We start from the raw sequence: 18,340 nt of genomic DNA, 5'->3' as shown, positions 1-18,340 counted from the left end.
CGCTTGCCACAACTAGAGAAAGCCCTCGCACAGAAACGAAGACCCAACACAGCCATAAATAAATAAATAAATAAATATTAAAAAAAAAATCTATAAAAAAAAAAAAAAAAAATGTGGCCTTGACAAGTCAAAGTGTGTGAACACTTTTAAGGATCTTGAGAAATATCACCAAATTGGCCCTCCAGAGAGGGTGTACCAATTAACACTCAAATTAATAATGTATAAGTACATCCACTTTATCCAAAGCTTGACATTATGATTCATTTTTAATCTTTGCCAATTTGATGGGGGAAGGTAATGACATATATTTTAATTTGTATCTCTTGTGAACAAGTGAGAATGAAAATTTTTTTCACGTTTCTTGGCTATTTGTAATTCATTTCTTATAAATTTCATTTTCATTGTTTTCCATATTTTTCTATGGAGGAATGCCTCTTTTGCCTGTTGGATTATAAAATCTTTTTGTATATAAGAATATTAACTTTTATCTGTCATATATGCTTCAAATATTGCTCCCAATTTGTCAAATATCTTTTTGCTCTGTTTCTGTTGTGTTTTATAACACAGAATTTATTTTTCATTTTTATGTGGTCACTCTAGAAACCAGTGTAGCAAGTAATTAGAGATTTGGACTCTGAAGTAAGAAACCGGATTACAAACCTGGCTTAACCATTTATCAGATGTGTTACCATGGAAAAACTATACTTAATTTCTCTGAGATTCAGTTTTCTTATCTGTAAAATACAGATACTGCCACATACTATATGGATACTGCCACATACTACACAGAGTTGTTATGAGGATTACATTCATTCATTCCTTCACTCATTCACTCAGAGTTTCCCACCAACTCTGCCGGGCAAATAATATGCATTCATTAATTCCAGCTGTTACTATTACCATAAATAGACATTTTAATTTTTGACAGCAGTTTTCAAATTTAAGTGTACATAAAAATCACCTAAGACCCTTGTTTTAAAAACAATTAGATCCCTAGGCTTCATTCCCAGAGGTTTTGATCATACAAGTCCAGAACGGGGCCCTAAAGCACGCACTTCTAATAAGCATCCTCAGGTGATTCCGATGCAGGCGGTCCAGGAACACGACTTTAAAAATACCTGTTTATGGATTCTGCCTTTGATGAGAAACTTGGAATACCCTTTCTTACCTCAGAGTTAAATAAGTACTGACCTATATTTCTCCTATATTATTATGGGTCCTTTCAAAAATATCTGATCCATCTAAAATATATTTTATTATACAGTTGGCTAATTGTCTCATAACCATTATGTTGAATAATCACACCTTCCCTCTCTGATGTGAAAAACATCTCTACCACTAGGAAACCACTGTAGTTTCCACTGCTTTACCATATGCTTGGATAACTGGTAAGGAAAATCCCCTTGTTACTTCTGTCTTTCAAAATTTTCTTGCTCATAATTTCACCTGTCTGATTTGCCAAACAATTGTTTTCTGTGCTCAATAAATACTGACTTAATGGAGGCAGTGGACTTTACAAATAGAAATTAACTTCAGAGTAATTTTTCCAAAGTCTCATTGGGATTTTGCTTGGAATTACATTAAAAACTGGAAATTAATTTGGAAACAATGAATCTCCATTTCTTCAAGTCTTTTAACATACAAGTGAAATTTTCTTAATTAAGAACTCTTCTTAATAACTTTATTCCTTCGTGTTTTGTACTTTACAGAAGACAAGTAGTTTAGAGTATGAACTCTAAACTTTACTTAGGATCTTATCTAAGCTGTAACCCTTAGATCTTATCTTAAGATCTGATCTAAGCTGTAACCCTTACTAGTTATGTGAATGACCTTAAGTCACTTAACCTTCCCAAGCCTCAGTTTCTTATCATAAAATGGGGGGTGACAATAACATCTACCTAATAGTATTGAGAAGAAAATGAGACAATGTTTGTAAAATGATTTACAGAGTGACTAGCAGAGAGAAATGTTCAATAAATGTTAGCCAATATTATTAATAGTAAGATTAATGAGACTATTCTCTAACTATATTTTCTAACTAGTTATTGCTTGTTCACAGGAAAGTTGCTGATGTTTTCCTATTTATCTGTGTCCAAATATATCCCCTGAACTTTCCTACTATTCCTAAAAATTTTTCAGTTAATTCTCTGAATGGGGAAAATAGTAGCTGCTTAAAATTTTAAAAAAGAAGAAATCACAAAAGAAAATATATTAACAACAAAAGCTTTTAAATATTACCAAAGAAACTAAAAGGAAAATGAATTGGAAAAAATTTCCAATAGTACATATAAGAAGTTAATTTATGGCATCTAACTATCAGGTGAAAAAATTATTCAACATACTGTGCTGAAACAAATGACTGACTATATAGAAAACATTTAAATTGGATCCTCAATTCAAACCATATGCCAATATAAATATCAGAAGGAACAAAGAACCAAAACTAAAAATCACAAACCTTAAAAATTCTAGAAGACCACTCCTGGCAACATTTTTCGTAATAGCAAAAAGAACTGAAAATAACCCAAATGTCACTTTAAGTAATAATCATTTCAAGAAAATTTACTCATTTGTTACATTTATGTTTATTGGCTTCCTTCCCCCGCTTCCCCAACCCCCTTTTTTCTGTTTTCTCCCTGAGCTGTTCCAAGAGCCTGTACCTAGCAAAGAGTAGCAATCAATAAATATCTGCTGAAAGAACTGTCCATCAACAGGAAAGTGGATAAACTATAATACATTCATATAATGGAATACTACACAGCAGCAAATAAACAACAGTTACATACATCACCATGGGTCACTCCCAGAAACACAATACTGAGTGAAAAAAGAAAGGTTCAGAATGAAACATACAATATAAAATTCAAAGTTATAAAAAATAAATATACATATAGTGTTTAAGATACAGTTTCCCAACAGTACAACTGAAGAGGGGCAATTAGGGCTTTATCATGAAAAAATTTTAAATTACAAAAATACATTTATTTTGGGACTTCCCTAGTGGCACAGTGCCCAATGCAGGGGATACAGGTTCGATCCCTGGTCCAGGAGGATCCCACATGCCGCGGAGCAACTAAGCCCGTGTGCCGCAACTACTGAGCCTGCACTCTAGAGCCCGCGAGCCACAACTACTGAGCCCGTGTGTCACAACTACCGAAGCCCGCGTGCCTAGAGCCCGTGCTCTGCAACAAGAGAAGCCACCACAATGAGAAGCCCACGCACCGCAGTGAGGTGTAGCCCCTGCTTGCCACAACCAGAGAAAGCCCACGTGCAGCAACAAAGACCCAATGCAGCCAAAAATAATGAACAAAGAAAATAACTTAATTTTTAAAAAAGAACATTTAAAAAATTCTTTTAAAAAAATACATTTATTTTATAGTTCACAGAAGTTAGTCTACTACTTTAGTAAACGCTTCTTGGTGATGACTTAAAAAAGAAAACTTCCATATCAACTCACTTGTAAAAAAGAAAATGGAAACCCAATCACAAAAGAAAATATTCAACATTGGTAAAGTGAAGCCAAACATACCTATAAGCTCAGGCGGGTTTCTTTCATTAAACCGCTCACATAGACGAATAAATGTCTCGGTATTCTCTGTTGTAGGGCACTCACCATGTCTAGTAATACAGAAACATTTTATTTTTAAGAAGAGATTACAAATTTCAACAGAAGGTTTAAATATTAAGGAATCTTAATACATGACTTACCCTTTACACTGAAGTTTTATATATTTGATTCCTTCTTTTTCTATGTCATTTCTGTCATAGAATCTTGAAGTATTTGTCAGGTCCACCAACAAGCCCATTTTAACCTTAAAAAAGAAAGAAAGAAAAAAGGACAGATTTACTGGTAACTGAATTTGTACCAAATCAAACTGACTAAATGGGAGTATTCCAGGCCAGTTCATTCAACTACACTAAGGGAGATTTTAGGTTCACTCTGCCAATGAACTATTAACAGTGAAAGTATCACTTATCCAAGTCTTACTCAAGACATAGAACTTAGGCACTAAATAAAATAAATTAACCCCCAAACTAATGATGAAACAAGAACATAAGCAAAACAGACTCCACTTCAACATTACAGAAGTGTACCTAAAAAAGCAAACACTGATGTAGTTTTCTGCATCTGTCACTCCACCTACGATTTACTAGACAAGAAGCTAGAACAGGGATATCACCTATCTGAAACACACCCCAACCAAAGCTCCAGGCACACAATAACCCAGCACTCCAAGCAGTCATCACTACAGCACATGTTAGGCAGTTAAACTCTCAAGTGAGTACATAGGGCAAAAAGTGTGTACAGTCAAAATTCCCTTGTAAATCCCTTAAATAATCAATAAAGAACAGTACACATGGCCGTATTTGTGCATCTCATTGAAGACTTACTCCCATTCCTCAGCCAGTTTTTCTTCCTGTATTGGAACAAAAATCATTATTTCTTCTGTTGAGCAGTAACTGAAGTAGTTGGCTTGTGTTAGGGGGCCACAGGTTTGAAAGATCTTGAACAACCAGAATCACATTCAGCCTTGAAAGATATGCACGCTGGAACTGAGCCAAGTAAAAGAATAGTCAATCCAAACATCTTTCACCTCATTCTGAAGTATATACTCTCTGAGAAGAATGGTAAGAGAAACAACCTGTACTTTTTAAACTGTTATTTTTCTCTCTTTTGTTGTTACTGTTTTTATTGAGTACCTATTGTTGCGTTTGCCTAAAGGAGACTGGTCTACATAATAATTCAACTCCATTGTTATTGGGGGTGGGGGGGAATGGCAAAAACATTTAAATTTCATACATCACAAAACAGACAAAATTGTGCACTTCTAAAATATAACTAGCTGCCTTAATGTGCTCTATGGATTTCTCCAGGTTTCTTAGCTCATGTATGGGTAATAGACAGCTCTTCCAATCAAGCACCCTCTCACTTCCCCAGGAAATGTATTTTTGATGGCATTTCTTGTACTATCTGCACCCCTGGGTCTACTTCTCTTCTCTTCCCACATAGGCTTCTTCAGTGATCTTAATTTCTTCAGAGGATATGTATTGCCAAATGCAAAGATTTAGATGCCATACTACAGCTTTTCACTAGTTAGAATTAGAACCCATTTTGTTTGTCTTCAGGTCCAAAATAAGAAGTGAATGGAAAGTGGGGATGAGCAAGAAAATATGAATTTTCTAAATACATACGAATACTTTAGAAACCAAGAAACTGCACCGTATGACTTAGCTGCCCTGAGCCCATATATATGTATGTGTGTAAATGTGTGTCTGTGTGTGTGATGTGTCTGTGTGAATAATGTGTTTGGGTGTGAATGTGTCTGTCTGTATACACATATACTCATACATATTATTACATATACATAATTATTTTTCCTTATAGATTCCCAATCCATGAAATAAGGATAATTATAGTATCCACCTCATACAGTTGTTGTGAGATTTAAACGAAGTCCTTACTCTGTGCCAAGCACTATTCTGTGTGCTTTAAATGCACTAACTTTATTTGCAAGTGAGAAAACTAAAACATGAAGAGATTATGTAACTTGACCACAAAAGCTTAAGTGGCAAACCAGAAATCAAACCCAGGCTAATTAGTGCTAAGCCCAAGCTCTTAGCACTCTGCCTAGGAAATAGCTAATGCTCTATAAATGTTAACTATGACTTTCAAAATATATATTAATAATGAAAATAAAAATTAAAAGTTTACAAGTAAGCTAAAATAAAAGATATAAACAAATAACGACCCAAAACTACACCGAGAATAGGGATGAGTAACAGGTTATCAAAAACTAAGCGGCATCTTTACCATCCCATAATAAGAGACTTGCACATAATGGGTACCAATATTTGTTGAATGTACTGAGAGAGCATACAATAACAGACCACCAAGAGTCTAAAATAGAAGAGAACAATGGTTGGTGTTATGGGTTGAATTATGCCCCCTAAAAACATATATTCAAGTCCTAACTCCCGGTACCTAATGTACAGATTCATGGTGGTAGTTACAGAACTATTCCTTCTCCACAAAGGAACTCCCTCATGCTACCCCTTTACCGTCAGACCCTCTTCCCACCCCCATCCCTGTAGGCTGGCACCTGCTAACTTGTTCTCTATCTCGGTAGAGAAGAGATAGAGAGTTCTGTATATAGAACTCTATGTACTATTTTTGCAACTTCCTCTGAGTCAGTTAATTATTTCAAAATAAAAGTTTTACTTTAAAAAGCCACAGGGCTTCCCTGGTGGCGCAGTGGTTGAGAATCTGCCTGCTAATGCAGGGGACACGGGTTCGAGCCCTGGTCTGGGAAGATCCCACATGCCACGGAGCAGCTGGGCCCGTGAGCCACAATTGCTGAGCCTGCGCGTCTGGAGCCTGTGCCCCGCGACGGGAGGGGCCGCGATAGAGAAAGGCCCGCGCACCGCGATGAAGAGCGGTCCCCGCACCGCGATGAAGAGTGGCCCCCGCTTGCCGCAACTGGAGAAAGCCCTCGCACGAACCGAAGACCCAACACAGCCAAAAATAATTAATAAATAAATAAATAAATAAATAAATAAATTAAAAAAAAAAAAAAAAATTTTAAAAAGCCACCTGTAGGGGCTTCCCTGGTGGCGCAGTGGTTAAGAATCCGCCTGCCAAGGCAGGGGACACGGGTTCGAGCCCTGGTCCGGGAAGATCCCACATGCCGCGGAGCAACTAAGCCCATGCACCACAACTACTGAGCCTGCGCTCTAGAGCCTGAGAGCCACAACTACTGAAGCCTGCGTGCCTAGAGCCCGTGCTCCGCAACGAGAAGCCACCGCAATGAGAAGCCCACGCACCACAACGAAGAGTAGCCCCCGCTCGCTGCAACTAGAAAAAGCCTGCGCGCAGCAACAAAGACCCAATTCATCCCAAAATAAATAAATAAATAAATAAATAAATATTTAAAAAATAAAAAGCCACCTATAGAACAAGAAAGGGATAAAGTATGTTAAATCAACATCAAAAATGTTTTGTTTCTTACCTTCAGACTCTTCAGATAATTTGAAAGCATACTGGGATGGAACCGATTTTCTTCAGCAACTTGACTGTCATATCTTGGTCCTAACATTGTCTTCAGAGGTAAAAATCTTCCTAAATAACATGAAGATAGGTAATAATTTTCAATAATGAAAATGTTCCAGGTTAACACTCTATAATTAGCAATTCTCAAAATTACTTTCTTACAATGTTTTAAATGGAATTTAAAAGAGCATTCATGAAATACTCTCAACCTACACCATATTTTCAAAAGGCACTGCCTTGGAACTTTCAAAGACAACATAAATTCTAGAAATTGATAATCAAATATAATAGCAAAAGAAAAAATTACCAGTGAATGGAACTTCCACAAAGACTCTTAAGTTCTAAACCACTACATTAAAAAGTTATTGCCTTAAAAGCTTTAAAGATATAGCACTAGAAAACTGATAATGAAGTGAGTTAAATCAATTCTTTGAAATCCCTATCATACTTTTTTAATATGAAATTGGAACTTTCTCCATCTTATAACTTTATCCTACATCTCAGGAGAAGGATCATGCTGAGAAGCATACTAACCAAAATCACACTCCAAATGTATCAGTGATTCTAATTTCAGCAAGACTGACTGACTTTTGGCCTTTTTTTTTTTTCCTGAATCACCATATAAACACAGGGGAAGTCATCTTTTAAAATTACCTATTTTAGCTGATTTATATTATAAAATCAGTAAGAATAAATATCTACCTAAAACAATATCTAAGTGAAGTCTTAACATCTGTCCAGAGGTTTTAAACAAAATTCATAAAAAGATCATTTTTTTCTATTTTTATTTTCTACAAAACCAATCAAGATCACCAGTAACCTCCATGTTGCTAAGTCCAATGGTCAACTCTCAGTTCTCAAATAATTGATCATTTTTTAATTCAAGAGGGAGCTCTTGAATCACTTTTTTCACGTGGCTTCCAGGACACTACATCCTCCTGTTTTCCTCCCCCTCTCTGGCCTCTCCTTCTCAGCCTGCTTTACTGGCTCCTCTTTATCTCCCTGGCCCATCTATGTTTTGTCCCAGGGCTCTGTCCTTGCACCTCCTTTCTAACTACATTCACTACCTTAATGTCTCATCTAGTCTCACAGCTTTAAAAGCCATCAGTGTGCTAATGACGGACAAATGTGTATCTCCAGGCCAAACCTCTCCCCTAACTCTAGAATCAAATATCAAATTGCCTACCTGACTTAGTCTCTACTTGATGTCTAAAAGACATCTGAGACTTGATATCCAAATCTGAGCTCTCAATCTTCAAACTCCTCTCATGGTCTTCCCCATCTCAGCAAATGGTAACACCATTTTTTTAGTAGCTCAGGCCAAAACCTTTGGCGTTATCCTTGACCCCTCTCTTTCTTACACACCGCACACCCAATCCATTAGCAAATCCTATCAGATCTCTCTTCAGAATATATCCAGGATCTGACCACTTCTCACCACTTCTACCATCATCTCACCTAGATTATTATGCTTCATTTAGTTTATTTAACAGATATTTAATAAGTGCCTATTATGTACCAGGCATTATTCTAGGTGCACAGACTATATTAGTGAAAAGAAAAAAAGAAACAGATAAAAATCCCTGCCCTCATGAAGCCTATATTCTATTAGGTAAAGATAAACCACAAACAATGAACATAATAAATAATAATATGGTACATCAGAAGTTTCATCCCACTAGACCTCTCTCCTTCTCACTGACGTCTCAGAGGCCTGATTCTCTTTCCTCTACATACCCTTAACCTCCGTGCTCCTCCCCAGCTGCTCAGTCACACTCCCCTGAGAAAAACCCAGACCTCGATAAACCCAACCACCTGATTTCTTTGGGCCTACACCTACACAGCTCAAAGCTCCTAGAGAAAGTCTCAGAGCACAGCAGAAGGGTGACAATACAAATCATAATCATCAATCTCAAAGGCAGTCCTACGTTTCACATCTTTTCCTCATTCATAAAATATACCAAGCTCCCCTACCCACTCCTCACCTGATGGCTTTGTGTTATAGCGTACTGAAAAGAAAAAGTAGAAAGAAGCAACTTTATGTGTTTAACACATATCAAACAATGTTTAAAACATTTTACATAGATTTATTCATTTACTCCTAACATAAACATATGTAATGTTATTATCCCCATTTTACAGATGAGGAAACCAAGGCAAGAGAGATTAAGTAACTTGCCCATTGTCACGCTTCTAGTAAATGAGAGAACAGTGATCCAAACCCAGGTGACCTGGACATAGAGTCCATGGAAATAATTGCTATTCAACAATGCCTCTCCACCAGCAGGTAGAAACTTGCCTCACCTTTGCAGTTATAAACCTTTCTGTATCTGAGTCCATTTCCTCTTTCATCCCCTGTCCTTACTCCCATTAAAGGCAAATCCCCTCCCTTCTGCTCTGGATTCTTTCCATTTTGCACTCACAAGGACCATCAATCAACTCTTCCTCCCTTCCATGTTGCTACCAACTTTTCTAGTATCTTAACGTCTCAGCAGCATCTCATACATCTGGCAACTCCTTCCTTCTTGAAAAATTCTCTTGGCTTCCATATCACCATACTCCTTTAGTTTCTACCACCCACCTAACACCACTCCCAATTTCTAGCTATTCTTTCTCAACTCCTTTATTCCCTCTACCCAATTTCTTTCTTTTTCTTTTTCTTTTTTTTAGTTGCGGCACACGGGATCTTTAGCTGTGGCATGCGAACTCTTAGTTGCAGCATGTGGGATCTAGTTCCCTGACCAGGGATCAAACACGGGGCCCCTGCACTGGGAGCATGGAGTCTTAGCCACTGGACCACCAGGGAAGTCCCTATCCAACTTCTAAATGGCAGGTTTTGGTAAGGGGCGGTTCCACCCTGGGCCTTGTCTTCTACTCTTTCTACATTCTCTGCCTGAAAGGTCTTTTCCACTGCCATGGCAGAAACAATGCTATCTGTTCACCAAACTCCATTTATTTTCCTCTTTCGCGGCAGGCAGGAAGACTACATTTCTCAGCTTCTCTTGTAATTTAGTGAGGGCCATATGACTGGACTCTGACCAATGGGATATGGGCAGGAGTGAGATATAACACCACCCCAAGAGCACCCACTCCTGCTCTTCCCCTTCCATGGCAACCTTGCAGGTCATATGTTTAAGAGGACCGCACCACAAGATGGGAAGAGCCCAGAGAGTCACCACTTGGAGAAGAGTTGCCCAGGAAAGCTGCCTGACACACAATGCATTGTGATATGAGCAAGAAATAAACATAGTATGTTGACTGGAACACTTGAGTTTGGGGAGTTGTTTGTCAGAGAAACTAGCATTACTTATCCTGACTAATCAAATACCATGTCTTTAAATATTGTCTTCATGCTGACTATCCTTAAATGTACATCTCCAATTCAAACTTGTTTGAATTCCAAACCATATATCCAACTGTGTACTCAACATCTCTACCTGAGCAATCAGGATCTTTTTTTTTTTTAACATCTTTATTGGAGTATAACTGCTTTACAATGGTGTGTTAGTTTCTGCTGTATAACAAAGTGATTCAGCTAGTATACATATATCCCCATATCCCCTCCCTCTTGCGTCTCCCTCCCACCCTCCCTATCTCACCCCTCTAGGTTGTCACAAAGCACGGAGCTGATCTCCCTGTGCTATGCGGCTGCTTCCCACTAACTATCTATTTTACATTTGGTAGTGTATATATGTCAGTGCTACTCTCTCACTTCGTCCCAGCTTGCCCTTCCCCCTCCCCGCATCCTCAAGTCCATTCTCTACATCTGCGCCTTTATTCCTGTCCTGCCCCTAGGTTCTTCAGAACCATTTTGGGTTTTTTTTAGATTCCATATGTATGTGTTAGCGTACGGTATTTATTTTTCTTTTTCTGACTTACTTCCCTCTGTATGACAGACTCTAGGTCTATCCACCTTACTACAAATAACTCAATTTCGTTTCTTTTTATGGCTGAGTAATATTCCATTGTATATATGTGCCACATCTTCTTTATCCATTCATCTGTTGATGGACAGTTAGGTTGCATCCATGTCCTGGCTATGGTAAATAGAGCTGCAATGAACATTTTGGTACATGACTCTTTTTGAATTATGGTTTTCTCAGGGTATATGCCCAGTAGTGGGATTGCTGGGTCGTATGGTAGTTCTATTTTTAGTTTTTTAAGGAACCTCCATACCGTTGTCCATAGTGGCTGTATCAATTTACATTCCCACTAACAGTGCAAGGGGTTCCCTTTTCTCCACACCCTCTCCAGCATTTAAGCAATCAGGATTTTAATACTTCTTCCTACCTGCTTTCCCCCACAATAAGCCCTAATGGTACCAATCATCCCACTGCATAAGCAGAAACTTGGGACTAAGTTTTGACTCTCTTTATCTCATTCTAAATCCAACACCAAGTCCCGTCTATTTTCCCTCTTTAATATCTCTCAAATCAGCCTACTACTCTTCGACTCTACTTTTAAACCATCACCATTATCTTTCACTTGAACTACCATGACAAGCTCCTAACTAACCCCCCCACTTCCATCCTTGTCTCTTTCATTAAACACAGAGCAATCAAAGTAAGCTTCTTTAAACTGAAGTCAAATCATCTGACCCCAATGCTTAAGAAATGGCAATGGTTTGCCAGTGCACTGTGAAAGTATATAAATATTAAAACCCCTTATCACACTCTAAGCCTATACGATCTGGCTCATACTCTCCACCCTCACATCCATATCCTCACTTTCAGTCTGAGATCTCTCCACCATCATCCTACCCCAACAGAAAACCTTCAAAAAAACAAAACAACAAAAAACAAAAGCGACACTCTATCTAGCAAACTTCTATTTATTCATGTTAATGCATATATACCTCTCTCCGGGAAGCCTTCCCTGATCCCCTTCTTCTTCCCTAACATCAAGATTTATTATCGCTAGTATCCCATAATATTCTATAATAGAGTCATTATTGACCTTGTTAAAACAGAACTGTGTTTAAAAATGATGGTTTGCTACTCACAAAATTATGTGCTCTTTAAGGTGGGGGACTATATCTTAATCATCTCCCAAGTCCCAAAAACCAGCACAAAGTATATACAAATATTCGCTAAGTAAAATGTCTTCAAAGTCATCACTATTATCATAAAACTGAATCATATTTATAGTCTCACAGTTAGTTCCCAGGAGGTTCTTTATACATAGTACATACAAAATAATTTTATGTTGAATAATCAGAAGTTTGTTTTCTTCCAAGTGTTCACCTGAAATCTATCACTCAGAAGCAGGAAAAAAGAATTCTTCAGAAATAAAGCTTGGCCCTATCTCCAGGTACTCTCTCACTAGAAGTCTGGTTTAATTAGAGAAGGTGACTTCAGAGTGGGACAAATTACTATTTATAATTAGTACCATCTTCTTTCTGATTCAGAAAAATTATGAACTTCTAGTACTAATAAGATTCATCCTAATGTTTACAATGAGAAAATTTAAGCAGTCATAACACATTTTCCTAAATATGCAAAATATCAAAGAAATTATACAATAAGCATAAATTACTTTTCTAATCAGAAAAAAAAAAAAGAGGAAGAAAATAGGAGGTAGAAACTGGGAATGTGAATGATTCCTTATTTTTCTCTAACGCTTGCAAGAATATGGCTAGCATTTCTTATTCTACCACTATAAAACACTGCCAACCCTACATTATCTAAAATACACAATGTGTCATGAACACTTCTAGGACAGAAATGTTAGAGAGATCAAATTTTAAGAGAAATTTAGAAAGACTTATCAAGAATTTTATGTTGTATTCACCTTACTTTCTAATAAGGATCACAAGCAAAAGCAGAATTGATTACCAGTAAAGATCCAGTTTGGTTGTCAGGAGGGCTGAAGTTCTTTTCAGGGCCCGCAACTGCTCAGATTAGGTGAGCTTAGTGACTCACTGATCACAGTAAATAAGAGTCTATGTTTTGGGGGTCGAAATACTGTAATACAATAAAAAAGGAATAACTTTTTATTCCTGACCCTTCATCTCCAGGAGAGGGAGAAAAAAAAAAAAAGCACACCACTCTATTTCTTAGAGAAGTATTAAGCTGCCTGGAGCTTCGCACCTTATCTGCTGCTGTCCGCCCCCAGTCAGCACCACATTTGTCTCATTCATCTAGGAAAAAGTCAGTATTCTGATATTTGTCATTGTCATCTTCAGATTATATTAAAATTCTGATTTTAAAACTGTTTTTCTAATTCCAAATAAAAAATATTCACTGGGACAAGACCTTCTTTATGATTTTGTTTTTCTCACAAATCAGTGTAGCAGGTAACTCTAATGAAAGGACCCAGGAAACATGCTCCAGGTTAAAAAAGAAGCTAGACATCTAAGTTTAGAGGTTTCTTCATAACTCCATAGAGAAAGCCACATGTAAAAAGAAAGGATTCAACACTAAGTTAGAGATGGCAAGGGAAAAAAAATCAAAATGTCTGAAGAGTGAGATGAATTGTAATCAATTCATCTGAAGAAAGTACAATGACTATCAAGCACAAGTGAAAATGCCTATAAAAATGGTTAGGGGCTTCCCTGGTGGCGCAGTGGTTGAGAGTCTGCCTGCCAATGCAGGGGACACGGGTTCGGGCCCTGGTCTGGGAGGATCCCACATGCCGCGGAGTGACTGGGCCCGTGAGCCACAATTGCTGAGCCTGCGCGTCTGGAGCCTGTGCTCCGCAACAAGAGAGGCCGCGAGGGTGAGAGGCCCGCGCACCGCGATGCAGAGTGGCCCCCACTTGCCGCAACTACAGAGGGCCCTCGTACAGAAACGAAGACCCAACACAGCCATAAATAAATAAATAAATAATTTTTTTTAAAAAATGGTTAGAACGTAAAGAAAATTATTCATTTTTGTTAAGGAAAAACATTTCCTCACCCCAAGGCTTGCTTAGATTATGTTTTATCCATCATTTATATAGCTTTATTGACTGAGGATTTTATATAAAATGTGAAGAAAAGCTGACAAACTAGAAGAACCAGAAAACCTGAATTAAAAAATGACTAGAGGGAGGGCTTCCCTGGTGGTGCAGTGGTTGAGAATCTGCCTGCCAATGCAGGAAACATGGGTTCGAGCCCTGGTCTGGGAAGATCCCACATGCCGCGGAGCAACTGGGCCCGTGAGCCACAACTACTGAGCCTGCGCGTCTGGAGCCTGTGCTCCGCAACAAGAGAGGCCACGATAATAAGAGGCCCGCGCACCGCGATGAAGAGTGGCCCCCATTTGCCGCGACTGGAGAAAGCCCTCGCACAGAAACGAAGACCCAACACAGCCAAAAATAAATAAATTAAAAAAAAAAAAATGACTAGAGAATCTTCTCTTACAACAACTTAAAATAACTAGCCTGGGACTTCCCTTGTGGCACAGTAGTTAAGAATTCGCCTGCCAACGCAGGGCACACGGGTTCGAGCCCTCGTCCAGAAGGATCCCACATGTCGTGAAGCAACTAGGCCCGTTCACCAAAACTACTGAGCCTGTGCTCTGGAGCCCTGGAGCCGCAACTGCTGGGCCTGTGTGCCACAACTGCTGAAGCCCGCGCACCTGGAGCCCATACTCTGCAACACGAGAGGCCACCACAATGAGAAGCCTGCATACTGCAAGGAAGAGTAGTCCCCACTAGCCACAACTAGAGAAAGCCCGCGCGCAGCAACGAAGACCCAACACAGCCCTAAATAAATAAATAAATAAAATAAATTTTTAAAAATTAATTAATTAAAATAACTAGGCAGACATACTATAGCTGTGTACATAATTAGTAAGTATGCATAGCTCATTACAAAATCCTTTAATTTTGTTTCAAAACACCTTCTAGAAAAAGCATTAAGTTGGAGTTAGTTAAAATTTAAAACTTTAACTCTTCAAAAGAAACTTTTAAGAGAATGAAAAGGCAAGCCACAGACGGTAGAAAAGACTTTTAAAAGCATATAGTCAACAAAGGATTTGTATTTACAATACATAAAGAACACTAACAACTCAAAAATAAAATAAACAACCAAATTTTAAAAATCAGCCAAAGATTTGGACACTTTGCAAAAGAAGATATGTGAATTGCCAGGAAGCACGTGAAAAGATGCTCAACATCAAACCACAGTAAGACAATACTAAGCACCTATTAGAATGGGTAAAATTTAAAAGACTGATCAAATCAAGTGTTAGAGAGGATGCGGAGCAAACAGAATTCTCATATATTGATGGCAGGAATACAAAATGTTATGACTTGGAAAAAAGTTTGGCAGTTTTTCAAAAGGTTAAACTTAACACCTACCATGCGATGCATTCCTCTCCTAGAGATTTACACAGGGGAAATGAAAGCATATGTCCATACAAAGAACTGCACATGAATATTCATAGCAAGTTAGTATGCAACAGCCAAAAACTGGAAACAACCCAAAAGACTGTCAAGAAGTGAATGGACTTGGGCTTCCCTGGTGGCGCAGTGGTTGAGAGTCTGCCTGCCAATGCAGGGGACACGGGTTCGAGCCCTGGTCTGGGAGGATCCCACATGCCGCGGAGCAACTAGGCCCGTGAGCCACAACTACTCAGCCTGCGCATCTGGAGCCCGTGCTCCGCAGCAAGAGAGGCCGCGACAGTGAGAGGCCCGCACACCGCGATGAAGAGTGGCCCCCACTTGCCACAACTAGAGAAAGCCCTCGCACAGAAACGAAGACCCAACACAGCCAAAAATAAATAAATACATTAAAACATCACCCTTGTGTCTACTACTGAAAAATGACAGTAGCTCAAGATTAAAAAAAAAAAAAAAAGTGAATGGACAAACTAATTTAAACTGGTGTATCCATAACAATGGAATACTACTCGGCAGTAAAAAGGGATGGGCTATTGATACATACAAGCACAGCGTGAAAATCTCAAAATAATAAGGCTGAGTTAAAGAAGCCAGAGACCTCCCCCCCAAAAAAGAGTATGTTTCCATTTATTTTAAAAATTATACAAAATGCAAACTAAATCTATAGTGACAGAAAGCAAATCACTGGTTGCCTGATGGAGGGAGGGATTACAAAGGGCAGGAGGAAACCTGGAGTGGTGATGATTGTGTTTACTATCTTGATTGTGTTTCACGGGGGGGGGGGTGCGCCTGTGGTCCAAATTTATCAAACTGTACACTTTCAAACTGTACATCTTAAATTTAAAGTCTGTTGTGTCAAACTCAAAGATGAAAAAGTCCTCAATTAAGAATCATTTACAAAACAAAACAAAAACCTCCAGTCTCAGTGTGGATGAATTTCACCGCTGGGAGCTGCCCCTCCTTTTAGCCTTCCTCTCAAGACCGACACTTGTCCCTTCCCCTTCCGAGAACCCTCAAAGGTTTATAAAACTCCTGACTAAGCTTCAAAGTATTATTACCCACTGGGTTCTTGGGTCCTCAGCTCCTGCCACACAAAGCTCCTATCTACCTTCCCGTTCGCAATATTTAGCCTTCCTGAAGAGTGACAAGTGCCCCCACTGCCTCCAGTCCAGGTTCCCAAACACTCATCCACGAAGCTTCAACGGGCCGAGCACGTCTGGGTCCTCAAACACCACTACCGAAAACTGCGCCCCCCTCAGCCCACCCCCGGACCCGCAGGTGCGCGGGGACTCGAACACCCCCCGTCCCGGTTACCTGCCACCGGCTGGCCGCGCCGCGGACAGTTTAGCCACCGCGGGGGAATCTTGTTGTGAGCCATGTCTTGGGGCCGTGAACAGCCGCCCCCTCCACCAACGCTCGCCGCGCCGCCGCCGCCGCCGCCTCCTCGCGTTCCGCTCTGCACCCGAGGTCCGAGGTACCCGAATCCCGGCCGGCGTCCGAACCCCAGCCGCCCGGACCTGGGTAATGTCAGCAGCGGCGCGCCACTTCCATTCAGGCTCAACTCTAAACGAGCCCACAATGCACCGCTACTTCCGCCCCAAAAGCCCCACCCCCTTCTTTCCGAGGTCAGAGGTGAAGACAGAGACGCTGGCGAACGGATGGGAAGGAGTTAAGGCCAAGGCGAATGGGAGGGGCGGGTCTTCCCTCGCCCCGCCCCGCCCCGCCCCGCCCCGCCCAGACCCAAAGAGCTCGCAGGGCAGCTTTGCACATGCGCAGCTGCCGTAGTATTGGGAACCAGGAGCGGCGCTCATATACTTTTCCCATAGACTGCCGATGGAAACCCCAGAGAGTGAAAGGAAACCAATCGTCTTTCCACACGTACACTGGTCCGCAGATTCCATAAAAGAATCTGTTTTACTGACGAAAGGGGCCATCCCACCGCCGTCATAGCTCAAGAAGCTGATAGCCCTTTTTCGGCCAAATTTGATGCCCCGGCAGGATCTGGGTTTGAATGGGAATTTGGAAAGTTCCTCCTGACGTGGATTAGGGGAACAAGCTTTAGAGAAATTCTAAGAGCGAGAGATTGGAGCACCAGAAATGAGGAATTTCTCTTTGGGGGAGTACTTCTGGGGATCCATGAAACATCTGAAATTAATCTCAAAACATTTTTTATGAGTTTTGTTTGTACACTTCTGGAGCAAAGTTTTATAGCGTATTTGGGAGTCTCAGAATTACCAACTAAAGTGTGTAATTGGCAAAGGCAGGAATTGCCCAGTGGAGTACCACTACCTGTTGGTGTTCTCATTTGCCTTACCAAACAAACGGTCTTTCTCTTCCAGTTAAGCAGGGGCGATTGGTAGTGTTTTCTAAACTATGTCCTGTAGTTAGACTTTCTGTAGTTAATAGACTAATTTAGTTAAAGTATTCAATACAAAGCTGGGTGCTGGCAAATTAGTTATAATGTAGCAGTTCGGCTTTAACTACCAGTGATGTGTTTGAACTGCAAGAGTGTGAGGTTTGGGAGAATGCATTTTAAACTTACGGGACAGCTCAGCCCCTGAATGCCTGGACCCTCTCAGTAAGATCAGAATTCTCCCTTGAAATAGAGAGGGCCCAATGGCTCTCTCTCTGAGAGAGACTGAGTTAGGTCACACTCCTGGTCTGTCCTGCCGTTACATCTGCTGAGACCTTTTAGTGAAAGTATCACTCCTCTGCTGACAAGACAAGGTAAGACTGTTGCCTTACAAATCAGCAATCTGCCCAAATGATGCCCAATTCTCTTCTCTGCTGGCAGGGGAAAGTTGGTACCAGACCCAGAGTGGTAAAATGTTTGATCCCCCAAATCTCCAAGGATGGAAAAGGTGAGCCTGGTCCTGGGAAAGTATTTCACTTTCCCCTTCTGGGGATGACTCCCCTTGGAGACTGTCCTTCTCACACACTGTGTCCACCTAGGGAGCTCAGTACTAG

The 18,340-nt window shown here is 40.0% G+C and overlaps 1 protein-coding gene across 4 annotated transcripts in view; it reads right to left on the bottom strand.

The window, feature by feature from the left end:
• Window positions 1-16,959, bottom strand: part of RNGTT (RNA guanylyltransferase and 5'-phosphatase) — a 289,984-nt gene extending 273,025 nt beyond the window's left edge. For 3 of the 4 annotated variants that reach the window (XM_057528022.1, XM_057528020.1, XM_007195944.2), the window contains exons 1-4: window positions 16,688-16,959; window positions 7,008-7,117; window positions 3,709-3,812; window positions 3,530-3,618 (exon numbers count right to left, since the gene is read on the bottom strand). In XM_057528022.1, the coding sequence (XP_057384005.1) occupies window positions 3,530-3,618; window positions 3,709-3,812; window positions 7,008-7,117; window positions 16,688-16,751 (367 nt within the window). In that variant the 5' untranslated portion in view covers window positions 16,752-16,959. The remainder of the gene's footprint in view (window positions 1-3,529; window positions 3,619-3,708; window positions 3,813-7,007; window positions 7,118-16,687) is intronic. The other variant, XM_007195941.2, reaches the window with a different exon arrangement.
• Between the last annotated feature and the right edge of the window lie 1,381 nt (window positions 16,960-18,340).

This window comes from Balaenoptera acutorostrata, chromosome 14, assembly GCF_949987535.1.
Source record: "Balaenoptera acutorostrata chromosome 14, mBalAcu1.1, whole genome shotgun sequence".
NCBI classification, from domain to species: domain Eukaryota; kingdom Metazoa; phylum Chordata; class Mammalia; order Artiodactyla; family Balaenopteridae; genus Balaenoptera; species Balaenoptera acutorostrata.
Note: the sequence above shows the minus strand (reverse complement) of the source record. Positions and strands in the feature narration are given on the sequence as shown.